The 20928-nt window shown below is 38.3% G+C and overlaps 1 protein-coding gene across 2 annotated transcripts in view; it reads left to right on the forward strand.

Annotated features, from left to right (window-relative positions):
* The first annotated feature begins 15827 nt into the window (after window positions 1–15827).
* The window catches only part of nos1 (nitric oxide synthase 1 (neuronal)), a 59663-nt gene continuing 54562 nt past the window's right edge, over window positions 15828–20928 (forward strand). The window contains exons 1-2 of one of the 2 annotated variants that reach the window (XM_085181024.1): window positions 15828–16069; window positions 18948–19742. In XM_085181024.1, coding sequence (XP_085037150.1) covers window positions 19021–19742 — 722 coding nt within the window. In that variant the 5' untranslated portion in view covers window positions 15828–16069; window positions 18948–19020. The remainder of the gene's footprint in view (window positions 16070–18947; window positions 19743–20928) is intronic. The other variant, XM_085181023.1, reaches the window with a different exon arrangement.

The following is a 20928-nucleotide window of genomic DNA, read 5'->3' on the forward strand; positions in this document are numbered from 1 at the left end:
CTGTGTCTGACCAAAGGTTCCCAATAGACCTTTTCATAAATTGCATTATTTTGGAGATTGACAAAAGGATGAAATGTTACATTAAGTTCATGTTTTTTGCTTAATAATGCAAGTCAAATCTAATCTATGAAATGTGCTTTAAATAAGGTATTTAAAGATAGAAATGCTAGCTTACCTTTAGAATAAAAGGTACTTCTTGATTTTGCAATTGTGAATATGGTAAACACTGCATCTGCTTAATATTCATTATGATAATGTGAGCAAACTGGTACCCACAGCCACTACCACTCACAGAGTTAATGACAGAAAGTGTGTGAAATATGAACAAAAAAATAAGAAATATGCAAAATTACCATGAAAATATATGAACTGGACAAATGAATCCGGAACAGGCACAGCTTTTGTTCTGCTCCTCACAGACAAATGCACACAACATACATAAGTAGTCATTGGTATTTTGGCTTTTGTAACAATGTTAATCTTTGATAGGAGTCACATCCTTTTATCCCTATCTTCAGAGTTTAAATTCCAGCTTTTTATTTAATTTTTTTAAAGTTATTTTTTTACAGATTTCAGTTTGATCACAGCTCTGGTATATGGGTCATGTTTCCCCTCAGTTTAAAAAAACGGACCCTGAATTGAATGCAGTGATCACACTTAAGGGAATGGCACAAATTGTTTGTCAGCTTGAGGTGAGCTTTTACTCAGGAGCCTCTACATTGGATATGATCAGTAATTTCAGACTTCAAAGAGGAAAAGAAAGTCACTGGACATAAAAGAAAAAGCTGAAACTACCTCCATGCCTTTATGCATGCCCAGCCTAATATTACCATAGGTAAACATCCGTTCTCTCTCTGACCACCAGAAACTGATGGTTTAGTTGATTTGATATGAAAAAAATTACACATTATGATGCTTTTATCATTATAACCTTTCATCTGTTCTTTATTGCAAAATAGAAATAAAGGAACAAAGAGTTATGCATAAAAGTCTAAGATGCACTTTCACATGTCAGTCATTGCTGTAAGAAAGTGGATGTTTAAACAAAGAGTAACACAAAATTGAAGTCCCTTGTTGAGAAGAGCTGCATGAATATTGCACTGCTGTTCACCTCCCTTAAAATTCGAATTGTCATCTGAATGACCTAATTATGTCAACACTAGGGCAAAGTTCTTAGTCCTGACCCAATGGCTGACACAAAACTGATGGCCAGATGGTAAAAATAGACTTTACTCCTGACTCAGTTAAACAAAAGATGCTGCACACAGAAAGCATGAAAATACAACAAAACTCCAAAAAACTAAACTTAACACAGAAAGTAAAGAAATGTGTGTTTGGTCATTTATTTCTTTGTTGTAACAATGCTTCATGGCAATAAGTCTTATACCATTAGAGAGACTGTTTATTACCCTTTAAATTCTCTCTCGTTTACAATTAAAATGCATTTGTAGTATAAGCAGCACAGTAGACTATCTGGGTTGCACCCATGAATCTGAAGAAAGAAGACATATTGGCAACTTAAAAATGTATTCATAACAAATAGGGGCCTCAGTAGCATGTGGAAGAATCATACACAGCCACAACAGCCTGGCACCTCCTCCACATGCTGGTCTCCAACTTGGTCTCACATTGCTGTGGGATGGCATCCCATTATTTAACCAGTGTTTGTTGCAAGTAAGCCAAAGTGGTTGTCTTGGTTACTCTGGTACAAACAACATACCTGGTTCCAGTGAACATGTTGCTGACGTCAGAGTAAACAGACCTGATGGTGAAGAGCAGTCATGGCAGCCAAAACAGAAGCCTAGTTCAAATGGCACTAAACTTTGAGACTGGAGATTCGCTGCGTGCAGTGTGTTCTTCTCTCACCCCAACCAGTTGCGGCAGATAGCCCCACCCCTCCCTGAGCCTGGTTCTGCCGGAGGTTTCTTCCTGTTAAAAGGCAGTTTTTCCTTCCCACTGTCACCAAAGTGCTTGCTCATAGGGGATCATATGATTGTTGGGTTTTTCCTGTATGTATTATTGTAGGGTCTACCTTACAACATAAAGCGCCTTGAGGTGGCTGTTGTTGAGATTTGGCACTGTATAAAAAAAATTAAATTAAATTGTGTTCTGGATTTTCTGGATGTCTTAGTTTAATTTAAATATGACTGCATGAAGCAACATGAAGGGATGAGATAAGATGCTCATCAGTCTGTTTTTGTTGTGTTGTAGAAGCATGAGAACATGCATCAGAATTACCTTTATTATTAATAAATGTTTCCTGCTTACCTTTCTATTTGTGATGCTAATGGTTGATCTATCATAACATTGTGGGACAGGGATGTGGAATTCACAGATAAAACAAGATAAGACATTATTTATCCCAAAGTTTACCTTCTGTGAGAACTAGTGCTGAAGTGTCTATACTGTGTTTGGCTGGATAAGTACTGGACTGTACACTATTGGGAAGCAATATAGGGAATCTGGTTCGACATGCCTCTTTGCAGTTGTCTGAATGGGAAGCAGAGCTTTCAGGACTCTTTACAATGGAACCAGCTCCAAGTTTGGATTTTGGAGGCAAACACTCTCTCTCATTTTAAGATTTGGCTTAAAGCTTTCCTTCTTGATAAAGCTCTCTGGATCAGGTAACATTTAACCATCGCTTTGTTATGCTGCAAAAGGCTTATGCTGTTGTGGCAGCTTCTCGTGATTCAGTGAGCGTTTTTCTTCTTTACTCGTCTCTTTTCACTCTCCGATAGTGTGAAAAGAGATGGGTTTAATAATTACATTTAATCATTAGTAATTATTAAACTCTCTAGTTTGTTTTTTGTCTGCCCCCTTGTGAGTCTGGTTCTGCTGGAAGTTTCTTCCTGTAAAAAAGGCAGTTATTAGTTCCCACTGTCACCAAGTGTTTGCTTCTAGGATGTTGTATAGTTGTTGGAGTTTCTTTATAATATTGCATGGTCTTTACCGTACTGTATACAGCTTCTTGAAGTAACTGTTGTTCTGAATTCCCGGTATATAAATGAAATTGAACTGATTATATTTATCCTTCTCCAAAGAGGTATCTTTTAGCTTTAAATCAGGTTCTACAGAGTTTAACTCTCTGTCTTGTGCTTTTTTTCTCTAATGTTACAGAGAAGAAGCTGGTGCTACAAAGAGTCAGTACCTGTTTTGTTTACCTTTGCGGTGCAAAATGTTTTGTTAGGGTTTGTGAGTTGAACAACATGCTTCTGATAGCTGATTAATGCCACGTAAGTATGCTTAATTACATTTGAATGCAGTTATTGGAGTTCACCTTGCATTCATTGTCGGAAAAGTAGCAAGTCTCTAAAGTTGTACGATCAACTCAGCAACCACAGAGTTGAAATCTGATACTGAAAAAAGAGATGAAATATACAGTGTGCAGCAGAATCTGATGATTTCAAACATGAAAAACATTGTTGAGCCATATAATGATGAGGATTGCAGTTGTTTAAAGTAGGTATGTTATTTATCCACTCAATTAATGAATAATATTTGATAACAAATGATGAACTGGAAAGAGAATACTGACCTATCTAAATCAAAGAGTTTCTCACATGACCCCATGGAGTTTTCTCCAAGAGGTTAGTCCCCACAGTCACCCATGTCAAAATGTCCATAACAAGGGACATTGGAGAAAAAAAAAAAAAAAAGGATGAACTTAGATCTCACACAACTTTTGCAAGATCCCGAGTTACTTTTGTGAGATCTCCCAAATCGTAAAACTTTTGCGAGATCTCGGTGCATGAATGAAGAAATGAAGACTTTACAGCAGAAACACGTCTATGCGTCTATAGTCTTTTGGTCTCTGTAGATGTAAGATGAAAACTGGAACTGTCTACACTGACAAGCCCAACCAAGTGGCTGGGATTGTGAACAGGAACATCTGTGCTGCAAAATGACTAGAAGTCTCCCAAAACTGATAAGAGACACCACCAAAAGTAGTTGAGAAAAACAGGGCTAAGGTCCTTTAGGACTTCGAGTTTCAACCAGACATAGTGGTGGCTGAACCAAGCAGCAGAAGAACACAGTTTTGATATATGTGGCAGTAGAGAGTGACATCAGGAAGAAGGACAGAGAAAATGCAAAAGTACTAAGAGCTGAAGGAATAACTGGAGCAGATGTGAAGGGTAAAGTGGCCCCAGTGGTATAGTAGGATTAGGAGCTGTAAGCCTGAAGTGGCTCCAGTAAATTCCAGGCATAACAGAAGTCTCTATTCAGATGACCACAGTCCTAGGAACAGCTAAGATACTCCTATAAGCCCTCAAACTCCCAGACCTCTAGTAGAGGACCCAAGCCTGAGGAACAGGAGTGAGAGGGAGATATATTTTTAGCTTAACATCCCAACTAAAATCATATTGAATTATTGATACGCCTTGCTAACAAGCTAGCAATCCACTGCTAACCTTAGGTGATAACTGTTGTGTGTTAATTTCTCTTTTAAATGTGGTGATGTCTAATCTAAAAAACTAGCAAACAACCAAAACAAAATAGTGGTGGCATTTTCAAAGTTAATTTTAACTTTCCGATTGACCGTAGCTCACTACTGATTAGCCTGAGTTTAATACCTGCAGCAATTATTTTGCAGAGGGTGTATAAATAGTAATGGTAAAGCAACAAAAAGCCTCAGGTGCAGGGTTTTGCAGCAGATGCAACACACTAAAATACACAAATTATACATAAAACCAGCTTTTAAATTTTCAAATAAACATTTATCTATCATCCTTATAACAGTTATGTTAAAATAAAAATGGAAGTGGTTTTCAGAGGTTTTAAAACATGATGATAATGTTAAAAATGAACTAAATAATGGCATTAGCTGGATGTCATTTTACACCATGTTCTTACAGAAATTCAGAACCCATTATGCTTGTTTGCCACAACTACATCAACTGTTTAACATCATTGCACTACAGAACAGAATTCACACTCATGCTCATTTGGAACATGTTCTTGGAATTAAAGGTTTCAAAGATGCACCAGTGGGCTCATGCTCTGACTTATAGATTATGCATTTGAAATTATTGCCACCCCCATAGAGCCCACTATTATGCCTGGAATTTTGGAAAACAATTTCAACCCACAATTGAATGAAGTTCTAGATTTGTAATAGGTGAAAGCACACTCATATGGACAACAATGTATCTGGCGATATTGTTTTCACTGTGGCAGTCTAAAAAAAAACCCAAATGTGTGAGTATTAACTTGACCTCAACAGTTTCCACAGCTAAAGGGTTCCTTTCTACATTTTCGTCATGTCCAGCCATTTCAAAGATAAGAACATTTCACAGTCTTTGCTCAAAGTGTCACATTTGAATTTGTAAAGAAGCACTCTAAAGGGTTCAAGAGGCCAGTGTGATTAATGAATGCCCCTTCACTATTTTAACACATTTCTTTGAAAGGTCATGCAGAATGCTTCTGTTTTCATGGTAAAAAAAAATGATAAATTCTGTAAATTTATCATGTGGTGTCATCTTTAATATCTTTATTCTCTACTTTTAGCTAAAGAAGAGACTAAAAAAATACATGAAAAAGTTATAAGGAATACATTTCCAACAAGGTTTTTGGAATGCTGTGCTTCAGGATCTACATTAAATCCATCTGAAATGGGTGTAAAATACAGAAAAAAAATATCAAAGTAATGAAATAGTGCTTCAGATTTAAACCCATGCTCCATATAATAAAATATTTCTAAATGTCAAGAGGAAAGCAGCAAAATATGATATGGTTTGGATAAAAGACTTCCCACATATAAAACACTGCAAGCTTTTGCATAACACCTACAAGCATTTTCAGAAGTGAGGCTACTGTTAACATCCTCAACGCTCTGATATGAAGCTGAAAAATGAGAAAGAAAGTGGAACTCATCTGTGTTGATAATGATTTTGCCCAATGACCTTGACAAACTGCAAACAGCCCATTTCCATGTGCAACGTTGCCCTGGGCTCTTTTTAATCCTCTGTCTTTGGCTCTATAGTGTTGACCCTTTTAGCTGCGCTCAATTTGTTGGTTACAAGGCAATCTCGAGCCCCAAAAGGAGTGGGTGTTTTCTTTTCAAGTGAGGTATTTTGCATGAAATGTTGCAGCTGAGGTTTTGCCTCACACTGGCCAACTGCTCTTTATATATTTTCACTTTCACCCAGGAGCTATGAGGAATCAACCTGAATTTTATGTTGCAGATCACATAAAAAAGAAGGCACTCTCCACATCATAGCCTGTAGGAAAACCCTGGACTTACCTTACCTTACCACATATTCAGGCCTTCTTATTTTGATCACCATTTTGCCTGCCCTGCCCACTTCATTTCAAATTCTCTATCATCACTGCACAAGCCACAAAAATGGCACCGTCTGACCTACTAATATTCAACTTAAGTCAGATCTTGTTTTGCCCCCTCAGTTTTATTTTACACCCTTCCAAATGTAGGTTTTCAGTAACCTATAAAAAACAGGAAAAGCAAAGCACACTAATAAACAAAAAACTGATCAAACAAAAATGAGACACAGTATTGAAGACCTTTTTATGGTCACATATGAAATATATCATGGTTTAACCTAATCAGCTCTCAGATCCTGATGTTGCTAACCTTTTATTTTATTGTTTTCCATTATGTGCCAAAAAATAATTTCCCACCTGTTTGACTAAATTCTTTTTCTTTTGAAATGTGGATTTTGCACATTTGAAGTAATAACATCTCAAGCTTTGAGCAAGCATAAGTTATAGATTAGTATCTCAGATTGTCTGTCTAATTATAATAATCTTTTTTTTTTCACCTGTCGCCTGTCATTATTCATATAGTGTAGTTGATATTTGCTGAAGAGGTTATGTTTCCAATAACTCTCAGAGAACAACACAAAATGCAGTCAAGCAAATCAAGCAAGAAAGAGTTTTTGTCATGCTTGTATGACAGTGCAAGCTGAGCTTCAAGGAACAAGGTGTCAGGTTTGATTAATTAGCTTTCAGAGATAAAAGATTAAGTCTGTTATGATAGGAAGTGTGATATGCTTCCACAATGTTTTTTGTCTTTTTTTAAATGAATCTTGTGAAAGAAATACATGATATTTTGACTTCTCAGTGGGCATCACTTTACATTACATGGTTTAAGTTTAGTTTAGTAATTTTTGTCTTAATTTAGGGTTAACATTCATTTAAATATCAGATTTTGAAGTGTAGTGCTTTTAAACCAACTCTAAAGTCTGTCACTTCTTATAACACAAGATCATCATTTTATTAATTTCCCCTGTAATTTCATAAAATTGCATTTAGAATGGACAAATATCCCCTTATTGATTATCATTTTGTGAAGACGCATTCTTTTATGCCAGATTGGTGGACAGCATTAAGAGTCATGTCCACTTTTTCCTTGACCACACCCTAACACCTCCAGTGTGCTTCCTGAAGAAGCAGCTTGAGGGTAAATCGTGAATTGCTTGGAAAAGACATATACATTAAACATGCCATCTGTCCTGTCAGTCTCTTCAGTTTGCAATGAAATGTAACACTGACAAGCAGTCAGAGCCAAAGTGTAAAAAGAGTGGAGTACATGTGCCTCAAGCAAAAAATAGTAATTCTAGGGGGGGTGGAAATAATAAAGTCATGATTTTCATTACATTAACAAGCAGAGATGTATATTTCAAAATGCGTATATGCACACTGTCTAAAGAAGTCTCCCCTTTAAATCTGAAGCCTGAAAACTGTTATGAAGGAACATAATGACGACTGGTTCATGTGGAGATTCCATGAATACATTGCAAAAAACAGATTTACTGTAGTAACAAGATAACAAAAAGTACAAAATACTTACTTAATACTTAAACTAAACTAAATTACTTGGTTCCTCTTCCAGTTTTGAATCAGGAGATGGACACTATCTCTACTTTTAAGATTAGGCTTAAAACTTTCCTTTCTGGATCAGGTGACCCTGAATCCTCCTTAGTTATGCTGCAATAGGCATAGGCTGCTGGGGGATTCCCAAGATGCTTTGAGTTTTTCTTCTCAGTCACCTTTCTCACTCATCTATAAACGGTAGGATTAATTTGTATCACTGATTGTGGGTGTGTTACCCAGCCAAATCTCTTATTATTATGAGTCGTGTATGTATGTGGTAATTTGTGTTGATAGGCCTCTCTGCATTAAATCATACTTGTTATTAATCTCTGTCTCTCTTCCACAGCATGTCTTTTGTCCTTTCTTCCATCTCTTACGCCAACTGGTCACGGCAGATGCCTGCCTCTCCCTGAGCCTGGTTCTGCTGGACGTTTCTTCCTGTTGAAAAGGAGTTTTCCTTCCTACTGTTGCCAAAGTGCTTACTCATAGGGGGTCATATGATTGTTGGGTTTTTCTCTGTATGTGTTATTGTAGGGTCTACCTTACAATATAAAGTGCCTTGAAGCGACTGTTGTTGTGATTTGGCGCTGTATAAATAAAATTGAATTGAATTGAAATGAAAAAACACAACTCTGTGATGTTTCCATATGTCTCTACAGCTAACAGTAAGAGGAGCACAGCATGTCAAAATAGCCTACACATTAATGACAGGCTGAACACTGCTTTGTTATAAGATGATAGATATTATTCACATTACCAGGTTTGCTCTGGTTGATCAGTATATACAGGCCATGGATCAATATAAAGAACTCTACATAGTGACTCTCTGATATTGAACTGTGAATATCTTGATAGAAAACACAAATATTTTAATTAATGTAAGGTTCGGTGATCAAGCAGCTTCCAAAAATGTGTTTCTCAGCAAGAAGTAGACACTACTAAAAATATTGCTATACAAGCAAAAGACAGAGTTCGTGTTTTAAACAAGATTCAAAATGTTGAAAGGATTGGGAGGAACTATGGAAAAACTACAAGACATCCCACATAATTCAACTCAGAAAAGCTGGGCTGGAAATGTCGCTCAGGCATCCTAATAGCTTTCTGTGTGACAAACGCTGTGTAAGATTCTATTTGAACCACTATCCACGGTCTTTTTCTAAACATATCTAAGTAGTTTAATGGCTGACATTTACCTAGTGTTTTTCTTGACTTATTGACCACTCAGTGTGCTTTAGATGCAACCCACAATACACCATATTTTGTAAATTTCACCAAGTAGTTTTGATGCCTGGGGCCAATTGAATATTTTGATTGTTTAAAGCCTAATTAAAGCGCATATTTAAAACAAAAGTGTTAAAATTAAATGATTCCAGCTTTCTTACTTAATGGGGTTAAAATTATGGAATACTCGTGTTCATAAACCAATGGATTCAATTATGTGACTATTTCATAAACTGCCGCAGGCTTTTTTGTGTGCATGTGTATCTAACTGAGTCATCATGCTGTATGCTCACTATATATTGACAAATGTGGCTGCACTCTTCCATGATAATACTCCAACTTCCTCTAAATAGATAGTAAATAGATTCAAATCCTCAGCTCAGGGGATGAATCTACCGCTGTATAATTTCTCAATCAAGTAAAAGGCTGGATGTTGTTTCAACAGCCCTAAAGAAAGGAGAACATCCCATGGAAAACAGAATTAAAATCTAAGAGATGTGAATTACAGTTCTTTAGGATTATGCATGCTAAGAACATTGTTACACGTGTTTATCTGAGCATAAAAATATTGAAAAATCTACAAAATCTTACACACGCATGCAAAGAATAGAATTCTTTCTTTGTGAAGTAAAAGGCTAAGCATCTAAGGATAAGCAGAGGGGGATATATAAAAAGCAACAAATGTAATTTTAACCAGGGAGTCTTAACTCTGGGCAATGTGCTATGTAACTGGGCTAAGCAGGGGCTTTGTACAGTGATCCACATGGTGTGTGGCTTTATAAGAGGGCAGATGGTACCACTCAAGCAGGAAGTGATTGACATAATGACATGGCCGAGCATGGAATGTGGGTGTATGTGTGCACTAAATAAGTGTATGCGTGCCTGTGTGTTTCTAAAGATACACCCTTAAAATGAATTCAAAGACATCTCTCTTTTTCTTTACTCAAACCCTGCTGTTCTTGTGTGCGCTTGTGCAGATGCATGCAACATCGAGGCACTTTTTGTTTTGCATGTCGTATGCGTGTCTTATCTACTAATAGGTGATGCAAGGCACAGGCTTGCGTAATGATTGTGCAGTGATCATAACACAAATTACCACATACATACACTACTTATAATAATAAGAGATTTGGCTGGGCAACACACACACAATCACAATGATACAAATCAATCATATCATTTATAGCTGGTACTGAAAATGCAATACAGATGATATTCAACTTAAATAACTTGAACATCATTTATCTCATTCATCTATAGTCTCATCTTTATCTACTACTTTATCTACACTATGCCTTAAACCAAAAGCTTAATGGCAAGACAACAGGCGGTGATGGATTCCTTTGCTGAATTTACTAAAAACTTCTCTCCATGCTGGTACTACTATTCTTCAGAACTGTGACAGAGATCAAAAACAATGGTCTAGTTCCTTCCTATATGAGCACGGATGCAATAAAATTATTTCTAAAACCAGATTAAGATCCTACTCTTCCATTAATAACAGAGTTACTTGCCTCCACCATGAATTAATACTGACATTAAAATTATTGGTAAGGCACGTGCATCTAGATAGGCAACAGTACTCCCCTCTATCGTTCATAATCACCAACGGGATTCATCAAAGGCTGGCTTTATAACAACAATGTCAGAAAGCTACTCAATCTCATTAGCCTGTCACAGCTTGTCAATAATGGTGTAGATGGGGAACATCTGTCATCCATCGGCATTTGTGTGTGCGTATTTGGACTGGTTACCTCGTCTTTCTCTTTCAGCGCCCAGTGTTCTTCTTGACGCTGTCACGATCCTGGGTCTTATGACCCAGTGTTTTGAGTTTAGTTTATTTGGATGTTTATATGATTAAGCTCATGAGTTTTTCTAGTTCTTTGTTATTAGATTCCCCTTGTGTCTTCCAACCCCTGTTAAGTCTCCCCTGCTCTTCGTGTGTTTCATGTCTGTGTCTTACGTTGTCAAGTTCTGGTTGTCATGTCTGCGTCTCATTATGTTTGCTATTTTATTTTGAAGAGATCTTGTGTTTTTATATTATGGATTATGTTTTGAGTCCTTTGTTGTACTGTTTATTGTTTCCCTAGATTTTAGTTATGGTTATCATAGGTTTAGTTCTTTGGCTTTGTAATATGGCTTCCCTGTGTTCAATGTTGTGTCTACTGTGACCTTTTTGTACCATGTTTCTGTTCCCTATGTTCTGTCTTCTCAGTTGCTGTTAAGTTTGCATGTTTAGAGTTCAGTCAGTGTGTTTCCTGTTTTACTTTGAAGGTCCATGTCTCATGTGAGTGTTTCTAGTTTTGCTTCCCTTGTCTCGTCCGGCCTGATTACTCCCAGCTGTGCTCTCCTTCTGTGTCTCATTCCCTCGTTATCCCTCTGTGTATTTAAGCCCTGTGTTTCTCTTTGTCAGTGTTGTAGTCCCCCTCATGGCTGTGTTGCCCTGTGTGTCAGTTTATCCATGCCCCAGTTTAGTTTTGTTATTTCTTTGGTACCATTCTGCAATAAAGCAGCCTTTATTGTTTTATTCCTGCGTGGTGAGTTTTGTGTTTGGGTCCTTCTGCTTTGGAGGACTCTGGAAGGTGGGGAATGTCTGTCAGTGCACGATGACTGATGATGATAACCCAAGTAATGTCAGCTATATGTCATAAGGTTTTAGTTTTCCTTCCTCTCATTTTGCATCCTTTTCTTTTTCAGTGAAATGTATATCAGGTGACTGATGCAATATGAACATGTTCAGTACAATCAATACCTATACATGCATGTTGTTTTTATAATTCACGTAAACGTCTGTTATGCTACCCTTTTATAATTTTTGCTGCACTACAGACTTCTTAACATATCTTTAAAAAGAATAAAGAAAATTATATTAAAATATCCCAAACAAAATATCATTCCTTTAAAAGTAAATACTGTCCAGAAAGTGAGCTGCCTTGGCAGAATATTGCCCTCTTGGAGTACTTCTTGTTACTATTATTATTATTTGGATCTTCACTGATAATTCATTGACAAGTGTTGTACTGTGAATATGCTCAACAATCAAAGCTGGGATATTCTTTGAGTACTATGACTTTATTCCAAATGTTGAAAGAGGTGGCTGAGTGCCCACTGTTCTTCTTGGCATTTGGAAGACTTTGGAGGACTCTGCATGGTGGGGAATGTCTGTTAGTACATGATGACTGATGATGACAAACGAAGGTAATGTCAGTTATTTTTCATAAGTTTAAGTCTTCTTTTCTCTCATTTTGTATACGTTTTGAAGTGAAATGTATGACAGGTGGTAAAAATAATATGAACATGTTCCCTTGTAAAGATGCTTGGCTAAGATCTGCAGAAAAGAAGGTGGATTCAAAAAGCAGGATTTTATGTTTAGAAACTAAAAAACCTCCAAAACTTAAATCAAATCCTATTTTTGTACAACCTTTACACTAAAACCCAGGAACATTAAAGAAATAATTCAAAAACATTGGCAAATAGATCCAAATTTACAAGGGATTTTTAAAGAACCACCAATAACTTATAAGAGAAGTAAAAACATTAGAGATAGGTTTGTTAGAGCTTTTCTGGGACCCTAAAACTCCAGAAAAAAACGTGATAACTCATTATCTACCAGGTAATTTCAAATGTGGGTTTTTGCATCAATTGCCAATACACAATTTTTTTTTAAATCATTTAAAGACCCTATTAGTGGCAACATCATTGACATAAAAGGCTCTATCACCTGCAAAACTGAAAATTCATCTACATGATACAGTGCCCATGCAATAAAATATATATAGGAGAAACATCCCACCCTCTAAAAGAACAAATTATTGAACACAGAAATTCTACTAAGAGGAATGATTTAACCAGTCCTGTTGCAGTCCTTATTGTTGGTAATCATAGTTTTCTCCATTTGTTCACAGGTTAAACCATGTTAGCCAGCAAGCCAGAGGGCCAGTATTTACAACCAAGTACCAGAAAAGTAGGTGTGGTAACCTACCTGGCACTGTGTATACTGTCCGCAACTTGAAAAGGCAGCTACACCTTGAATATCTGCCTTTTTTTAATAAGTTAACCAGCTAAAAAGTAAAACATGGAGAAGGGCTCATGTTAGGATGGTGAGTCCCCAGAGGAGTCAATCAGAGGCAAAAACAATAAAGCCCAGGTTTTGCATAGTCAAATCAAAGACAGTGCATCCATCCATCCATCTTCATCCGCTTTATCCAGGGCCGCTTCGCCGGGGCAGCAGCCTAAGCAGAGAAGCCCAGACCTCCCTCTCCCCAGCCAACTCCTCCAGCTTATCCAGGGGAACACCAAGGCGTTCCCAGGCCAGCCGAGAGATATAATCTCTCCAGTGTGTCCTGGGCCTGCCTCCTCCTGGTGGGACACCTCGCCCAGGAGCCATCCTTGTCAGATGCCCAAACCACCTCAGCTGGCTCCTTTCTACTCTGAGCCCCTCCCGGATGGCTGAACTTCTTACCCTATCTCTAGGGGAGAGGCCAGCCACCCTTCGGAGGAAGCTCATTTCCGCCGCTTGTATCTGCGAGCTCGTTCTTTCGGTCACTACCCACAGCTATCATGGGACAGCATGTGATGGAGGCTCCTGGGTATCCACATTGACAACAGATTGAACTGCAGACCAACACTGAGGCTATGGAACGCAGTCTACTTAGATGTGGTCTGCTGAAGGAGCAGCTTGGTACTTGTAACATGATTTATGACATTGCATGCAAACAGTGTTTCCTTATGTGATGCAATCATAATTCATTCAAAGGCCAAAGGATATCAGTGACAAACCTTTATTAATTTTAACGCCCACTATTATTCTTGCATTTTTGAGTACTCGAGAAGATGGGAATGCCTGCCAACACATGATGAGAGACAATAATAACCCAGGTAATGTCAGTTATGCACATTATTTATGCAAATGTACTGTTTATAGGATTGGGGAAACCTGCAGTCAGCTGAGACTGAAGAAGTCACCTGGATGAGTGACGAAATGTTTCTCCCACAAAACGCTACGTCCAGATGAACAGAATCAACCTTTGGAGATAATGTCAGTTATCTGTCATTAGATTTTAATTATCTTTTCACTCATTTTAAATTCTACTCTCCCTTGTAGGTGAAAGTTGTGTTAGGTGGATGACACAATACAAATGTCTTCAGTCACTGAATGAGCTTTTTGAGCAGGCAGATTGTAAAGGGAATTTCACAAGAGTACCTCTTTCCTTTAAATATAATCAATCCCACTATACAGTGCTTATATTTGATTGACAAGGCTTGTAACGTAAATTGGGGACAATATTGACAGAATATAACGAGATAAAAAAAAAAAATCAAGAAAAAACTAAGATGAGCAGGTTTATGTCATTTATAAGTTGTGAATGTCACTTTTGATTAGTATTTGATTAATTCCTCAGCTCTAGTTTTCTTTCAAGCATTGGTTATTGGCCATTTTCACAGGAATTTTCTTTTGATTTCTGCATTTGTTGAGCCACTTTTGTTTGTTTGTTTATTAAGCCATCCAAGGGATGAACCTGTGTTGTGTCTTCACAAAACAAACGACATAGCAAATTTTAAATTGCATCTTTAGACAGTTTGTTACTTGCAGGTTGTCACAAAAACATCTAATTCATTCCCATTTCTTTGAATCCACAAAAAAATATAAATAATTAGATAGTTTGATAGTGGGAACATTACCATGTTGTATTAAATTAACTGATTTTGCGATTTTAAGGAAAACCATGGCAATACAGTTAGAAGTATTGTAAATGTGTAAGTTAAAGTCACCGACCTAAATGAGCTGAATTCTCCGATTGTAGAATTTATTTTGGAATTCTGCAGGGAATTTAGGAGTTTGGTTGATTGCAATATAACTAACTGAATTTTTGCATACAATTATGAATGATAATTCAAAGAAATGAAATAAACCGGAAGCAGATAATGTTATATATATAATATTTCCAGTTTAGTGCTTTAAACATGGATTTAAGTGCAGAAATACAGTACAAGATAACATGATAATGTGCAGGCAAGTTCTTTTGGTACCTCAGGAGAGGTGGAGAGTTTATGTCTCTCAGCTGGCTTCATAATGCGTCTACCTGAAAGTGCTGGAAGAGGTGGCTGGGAAGAGTGGCATCTGGGAATCTCTGCTTACATTAGTGCCTCAAAAAAGTCTCAATGATAAGCCTGCAGTGTGTTGGTGTTGCACTTTGCTTTTTTTCTGTTTTAGTCCCCATCATTGCTCATTTTGGTATAAAACAATTTTTGTAAATTATAACCAGTCAGATTTTTCTCATGAAGACAATGTATGATACATTTATTAGCATGTAGACTATGTTTTTTTCAGATGCTGAAACCTGTTAAGTTCAAGATTTCAGCGATAACCATGTTTCGTTTTTGTGTTTCAGTGGCCACTGTAGTTCCTGGAGAAGCATGGACTGTGGGGAGTTTCTGCAAATATCTCTTTTTCAAGAGAGACCTGATCAAGATGGCAGCAGAAATTGCAACAAATGTAGCAGGACAGCTCTATAAAGGCATTTCAAGTAGGACACACATGTACAATAATGCAGAGTTACAAGTATATTTGCAAAACAGATCATTTCTTTATTTTATATATAAATTCCTGTTAACCACTGTGTATTTATCAAAAAAGAGGATATTAGATACTGAAAAAAGGAAAGAAAAAAGCACGAAACCCTGGGAATCACTTTTTGGCACATGACCACTTGCATGCTGAGTGATGACGATATCCGAGATAACTAAACCCACCTACAGTTCATTTAAATGCCCGCGCACGGTTCTCTCCGAGCTCGTCACAGTGTCTCCCGTTGCTCTGTATTTATAAAGAGCCCCGGTGAGCAGAAAGGCACAAGCGTGCCTCGTCTCTAGAGAGGCAGAGCGCGTTTCAGCGACTTGGAGACATCTTTGGATGAAAGAGCTGGGTAGCCGCTGCTGAAGCCGAGAAGCAGGAGCGCAGGAGTTTTAGCCCAAGTTCACCGCAGCAGGTCGTTGTGCCGGCGACTTTAACTCAGGGGTGAGTTCTTGTTTTACTTCACTGTCCTCCCTTTATTTTTTTTCTTCTGTCTCGGTGGAAAATGGGGCTGTGCATTCCGCTGGTGGACGAAGAGCTTAAGAATAAATGGAGCGCTCATAAACTAATCTGCAAACCAGTTTTATTTCAAAATTATTTGTCATGCACAGCAGTAGATTTGGCAGCCCTTTGCTGCTTTTTTTTTTTTTTTTTTTAATTTATTTTATTTTTATTTCTGGTAGCAAAAGTGTCACTAGAACTTGTTGCTGAGAAAAATAAACACTATATCCGCGGTCTATGTGAACATTTTACGATTTTCTGTCGAATGCATTCAGTGAAAGGAGCAGTGCAAAATAAAATTATTGTACAGTTTTGAATTTATTCGCCCTTAGATTTTTCAAAAAGTAATAAATGGCATTTTTAAGCTAGATGTTGCTCTATATTTAATCGATGTCATTTGGTCGTCTTTCCCAGTTAATCTTTGTTTCCCGAGCATTGGCAAGTGTTTTTCTTAGCAACACGCAGTTTCGCTTTTGGACTTGACAACAGAAATCAGACCTTCTTGCTTTCACAGCTAGGGGGTATTGGAAAATGTGTAATTTCGTTCTCGGTTTTTGGTTTTTATTTGTTAATTTTATTTATTTATTAATATTTTACCTTAGTATAGGTATTTTTAATAAACTTCTCATTTGTTCGTTTTGTTGCTTCTGCAAGCAGAGTGGGGACAGTTCCCGAAATAAATCTCACCTGTGTGTTTGTTTGACGCCTTGCCGGATAATCTCTTAATCCGCTAAAACAATGCTGTTCGGTCCATATTATCACCCTAACATTATGTATTATGTGCAGCCTCGATGTTCCCTTTTATAACATGGCACTGAGGTATAAGGGGTCGACCTGTTAAAATAATGCTGCCTGGTACCCAGTTCAGTTATTTTCTTCGTGGCAACTTTTATGAGCAACATGTGAGCACAACATAAACATTAGTAAAGTTTTTAATACTGTCACTGGCTCCTTGAGAGGAGACGACCTCCGATCCCTCTTTTCTCCCATTGGTTCACGCCATGAAGTGGGCAGTTTATCCCTTCAAACTGTAAATTATTAGAAATGAGTTGTTAAAAATGAAAACATACATGCAAACTTTGCAGAAACAAACTCAACCAGGAGTTACCAACAACATTAAGAATTAAGGAATACCTAACAAGTACTTAATAACTCTGGATTACAGTAGATCGTGATTTGAGTCAGATATATGTACGCACACATTTGTCAACGAATACGGGCAAGCTATATGCCACATTGCATACAGCTTAGTAAACAGTTGTTTGCCCACTCTAGATAATAGCATTGTAACCTAGTTAACATTTAGACGACTATGACCACTATGTTGCCTAACAGATAATCGTTCTACCCAAACCAGACAGAGCGGCAATCTCAAAAAAGATTTTAATCCTCATATTCGGAGCACATTTCCATCACTTTCCACGTCTGTTATTGGCAATTTCCTATCTTCGTGGGGTGCATCTACAAAGGAAGATTAAAGGGCCGCCCAGCCTATAAAAGTTACTCCAGCACCTCAGGAGAGCTAAGCTAATATTTATGGATTAGTGGCAGTTTTTCCCAAAGCTATGAACTGAAGCCATGACCCGGCCCCCCGGAATGTGTGATTTCACTTGTACGGCAGTGGTTGTTTGATGAACTGATTCAACTAAAAGGTTTACATGCCTTTAGTAAATCTTAGGAAACGTGCATATTGTCATGAGAGCTTTGGAGAAGTTGATTTTCAGTCAAGTGCATTTCTGAAAAGTAGGCAAGAGTTCAAAAAACCCTCTCTAGATTTTTTTTTAAGATTTTTTTTTTTTTTGAATAACCAAAAGACCGTCAGCGTTCAGAGGGGCGCTGACCTTGGTGCTGAATGATTTCTGCTATGCAGCAGCATGCCTGCCCTTCTTTACTGTCTGCGTAGCGGGCGCACTGAGCAGCTTTACTTGAGTGCCTACTGTACATTTGCAGGCGCGATCACCCACGCGACCAGATGTAACGATTTCAAAGAACAAGTGTAGTGGCGTTGCATTAAAGAGGTAAACGCATTATTGTAGCGTCGTGAAGACTGGCACGTTTTTTTTTTTTTTAAATCATCTGTAAAGTTCATTGGAAGTGCAGAGGCTTAAGCATGTGGTGAAAGACAATGCACTCCAGACTGGCGTGTGTGTGCGTGTGCGCGCGCGCGCGCGCGCGTGTGTTAATTACTGAAACCTCAGAAAAAAGTAAAACCTTAGCTATTACCTTACCTGTGTTTCTAATGGTAAGAGCAGCAATCCTACCATATATAACTACGCCAATCCTGTGCTCAAGCATGCAAAGTATATGTAAATGGTTCATTATATCAAGTACCCCCAGGAAATCATAGAGATCAGAGAAAATATTATTAGATCACTGTCACTGGTGCATCAACTCAATTCCAGAGCATGATGTATTAAGAAAAAGAAATAAGTCCAAATTGTACCAGGTTCTTGTTCAAATGCAGCAGGAAATGTTTCCACTAGAGAAATCAAATATTGACATTCCAAAGTGCAATTAATCTTTCAGTTTTTATATACTCAATATTTGCTTTTTTTAAACATTACAGAACATGGCCATGTGATAAGTTGGATAATATGCTTTTCATGTTTATGACAATATTTTGCATCTGTAGCTCAGCAGGACTTAATGATCTGTGTAACATTACCTTGCGAAAGCACTCTGCTTTAATGACTCATATACCCCTCTCTGACTGATGTTAAATTAACACACTGTAAACAAATCACGCTGTCAATGTAATTTCATTCAAAACTAATAGAACTTTTATTTCCCCCCTCCTCTTTCTCCTTCTGTTGCTTTCCAGAAATCTTCCTGAGGACACACTTATACACACACAGACAAGCGCACACAATCACACACAATAATACACAGGCACCATGCAGGAGTCGGAGCCTACAGTGTGCCAGCTCCAGCCCAACATCATCTCAGTGCGCCTTTTTAAGAGGAAGGTTGGCGGTCTGGGCTTCCTGGTGAAGCAAAGAGTTTCCAAGCCACCTGTCATTGTGTCAGACCTCATCCGTGGCGGAGCAGCTGAGGAGTGTGGCCTGGTGCAAGTGGGCGACATTGTGCTGGCAGTCAACAACAAGCCCCTGGTGGATCTGTCATATGAACGGGCCCTGGAGACACTGAAGAATGTGATGCCTGAGAGCCATGCCGTGCTGATTCTCCGTGGGCCTGAGGGCTTCACCACACACCTGGAGACCACGCTGTCTGGAGATGGGCGCCAGCGTACAGTGAGGGTCACACGCCCTGTGTTACCGTCATCAAAGTCCTACGAGCAGTGGTCCCCTCTCAACGCGTTGAGCCCTGGGCAACAGCAGCAGGTCAACAAGGATAACCAGCTAAGAGCCATTGAGAACCTCTCCTCTCCATCCATCACCCAGTCCCTCCTACAGAGGGGAGGCATGCAAGGCCAGGACCCCCTGCTGATGAGGGATGGGGGCCGTGGAGCTCTCCTGTGCAACGGGCTGGAGGAAAACAATGAACTGCTCAAGGAGATTGAACCAGTGCTGCGCCTCATCAAAAACAGCAAAAAGGAGATCAATGGAGAAGGCCAGAGGAATGCTGGGAGACGAGATGCCGAGATTCAAGTCGCCTGGTAATTTGTGATGTGATACAACCTTATTGATCCCTTAGTTAAAGTGTCTTTGTCCACCATCCTCTTCACAGTGAGGGTTGCTGTCAGAGATCAGATAGAATTAGACTCAGGATGCAGTTCAAGGACTCTTAAAGATGGTGGCTATTGGCTGACACAAGAACTTGCACCTGGTCTTGTGATTGAAAGTATCCCTGCTCACTCTGCCACCCCGCAGATTGTGAACTACCTGACGCATCTGTGTTAATTAGCTGTAATAGACAGTCTCTCATTCAACTAATATGACTCAGCTTACAGTGCCAAGTAATTATCGTCTGCCTGCTGGTCTCTAGCAAGCCTCACTTAAAATAAAATTGCTCACAACATTTCTCAGGACCAATTCAGTTGGTATTCTTCGACTGCTGAACCAGCTGCTTTATGTTTTTAACTTAAGTCTTTTTTATAGATGTAAAGCTACTTTTCTTTTTACTTTTTTTTTCTTTTTGCTTGTTGCACTCTGTTTAACCAGGATTAAAATACACAGCATGTGAGCATTTCCCGGTAGGCAAGTGCTTTATCAGTAATGGATGCGACTTCCTACATTAATCATGGATAATTAATTAGTTTTCTGTAACATAAAGCTTTGCAGAAAAAAAAAGTATTGTCTATCAGTTTGTAAGAGAGCTGCGCTTCTTATGAACAGCCCCTCTTGGATATAGAGTTCAGGTCCTGCAGTATTTATGCATAACAGTAGTTTTGAAAAAGTGCAAAACTGGTAGCAATTCTGTTTATTTTACACATTTCACTTTTATTTTATGATTTATTGAGGAAGACTTGGATTTCTTGCAGTTTAAGTTTTCCCTGTAGATGAGTTTTTCACAAGGCTTCTAAGTCAGGGATAATATAACATCCTCGATTCAGTCTACATGCTCTGCACAGTGTACTGTTATCGGCGTCTCAGTTATCTACCATTGTACTCCCACGACCAATTGAAATCAAATTGAGGCTGCAGTCTCCTTGAATCAATATCTCTTGACCAATCCATGTGCATCCTCCTCTCTTTCATAAATACCCTTTGAGTGATTCATTGCCTTCTTGAGAAACACGTGCTCTGAAAAAACAGAACACAACAAAAGGAAAAACCTTAATGCAAAAACAGCAAAGTGTTAAACGACTGTACCTAATGCTGCCACCTGTGCTCCCACAAATA

The sequence above is a fragment of the Neolamprologus multifasciatus genome, chromosome 12 (genome assembly GCF_963576455.1).
Source record: "Neolamprologus multifasciatus chromosome 12, fNeoMul1.2, whole genome shotgun sequence".
In the NCBI taxonomy this organism is placed as follows: Eukaryota; Metazoa; Chordata; class Actinopteri; order Cichliformes; family Cichlidae; genus Neolamprologus; species Neolamprologus multifasciatus.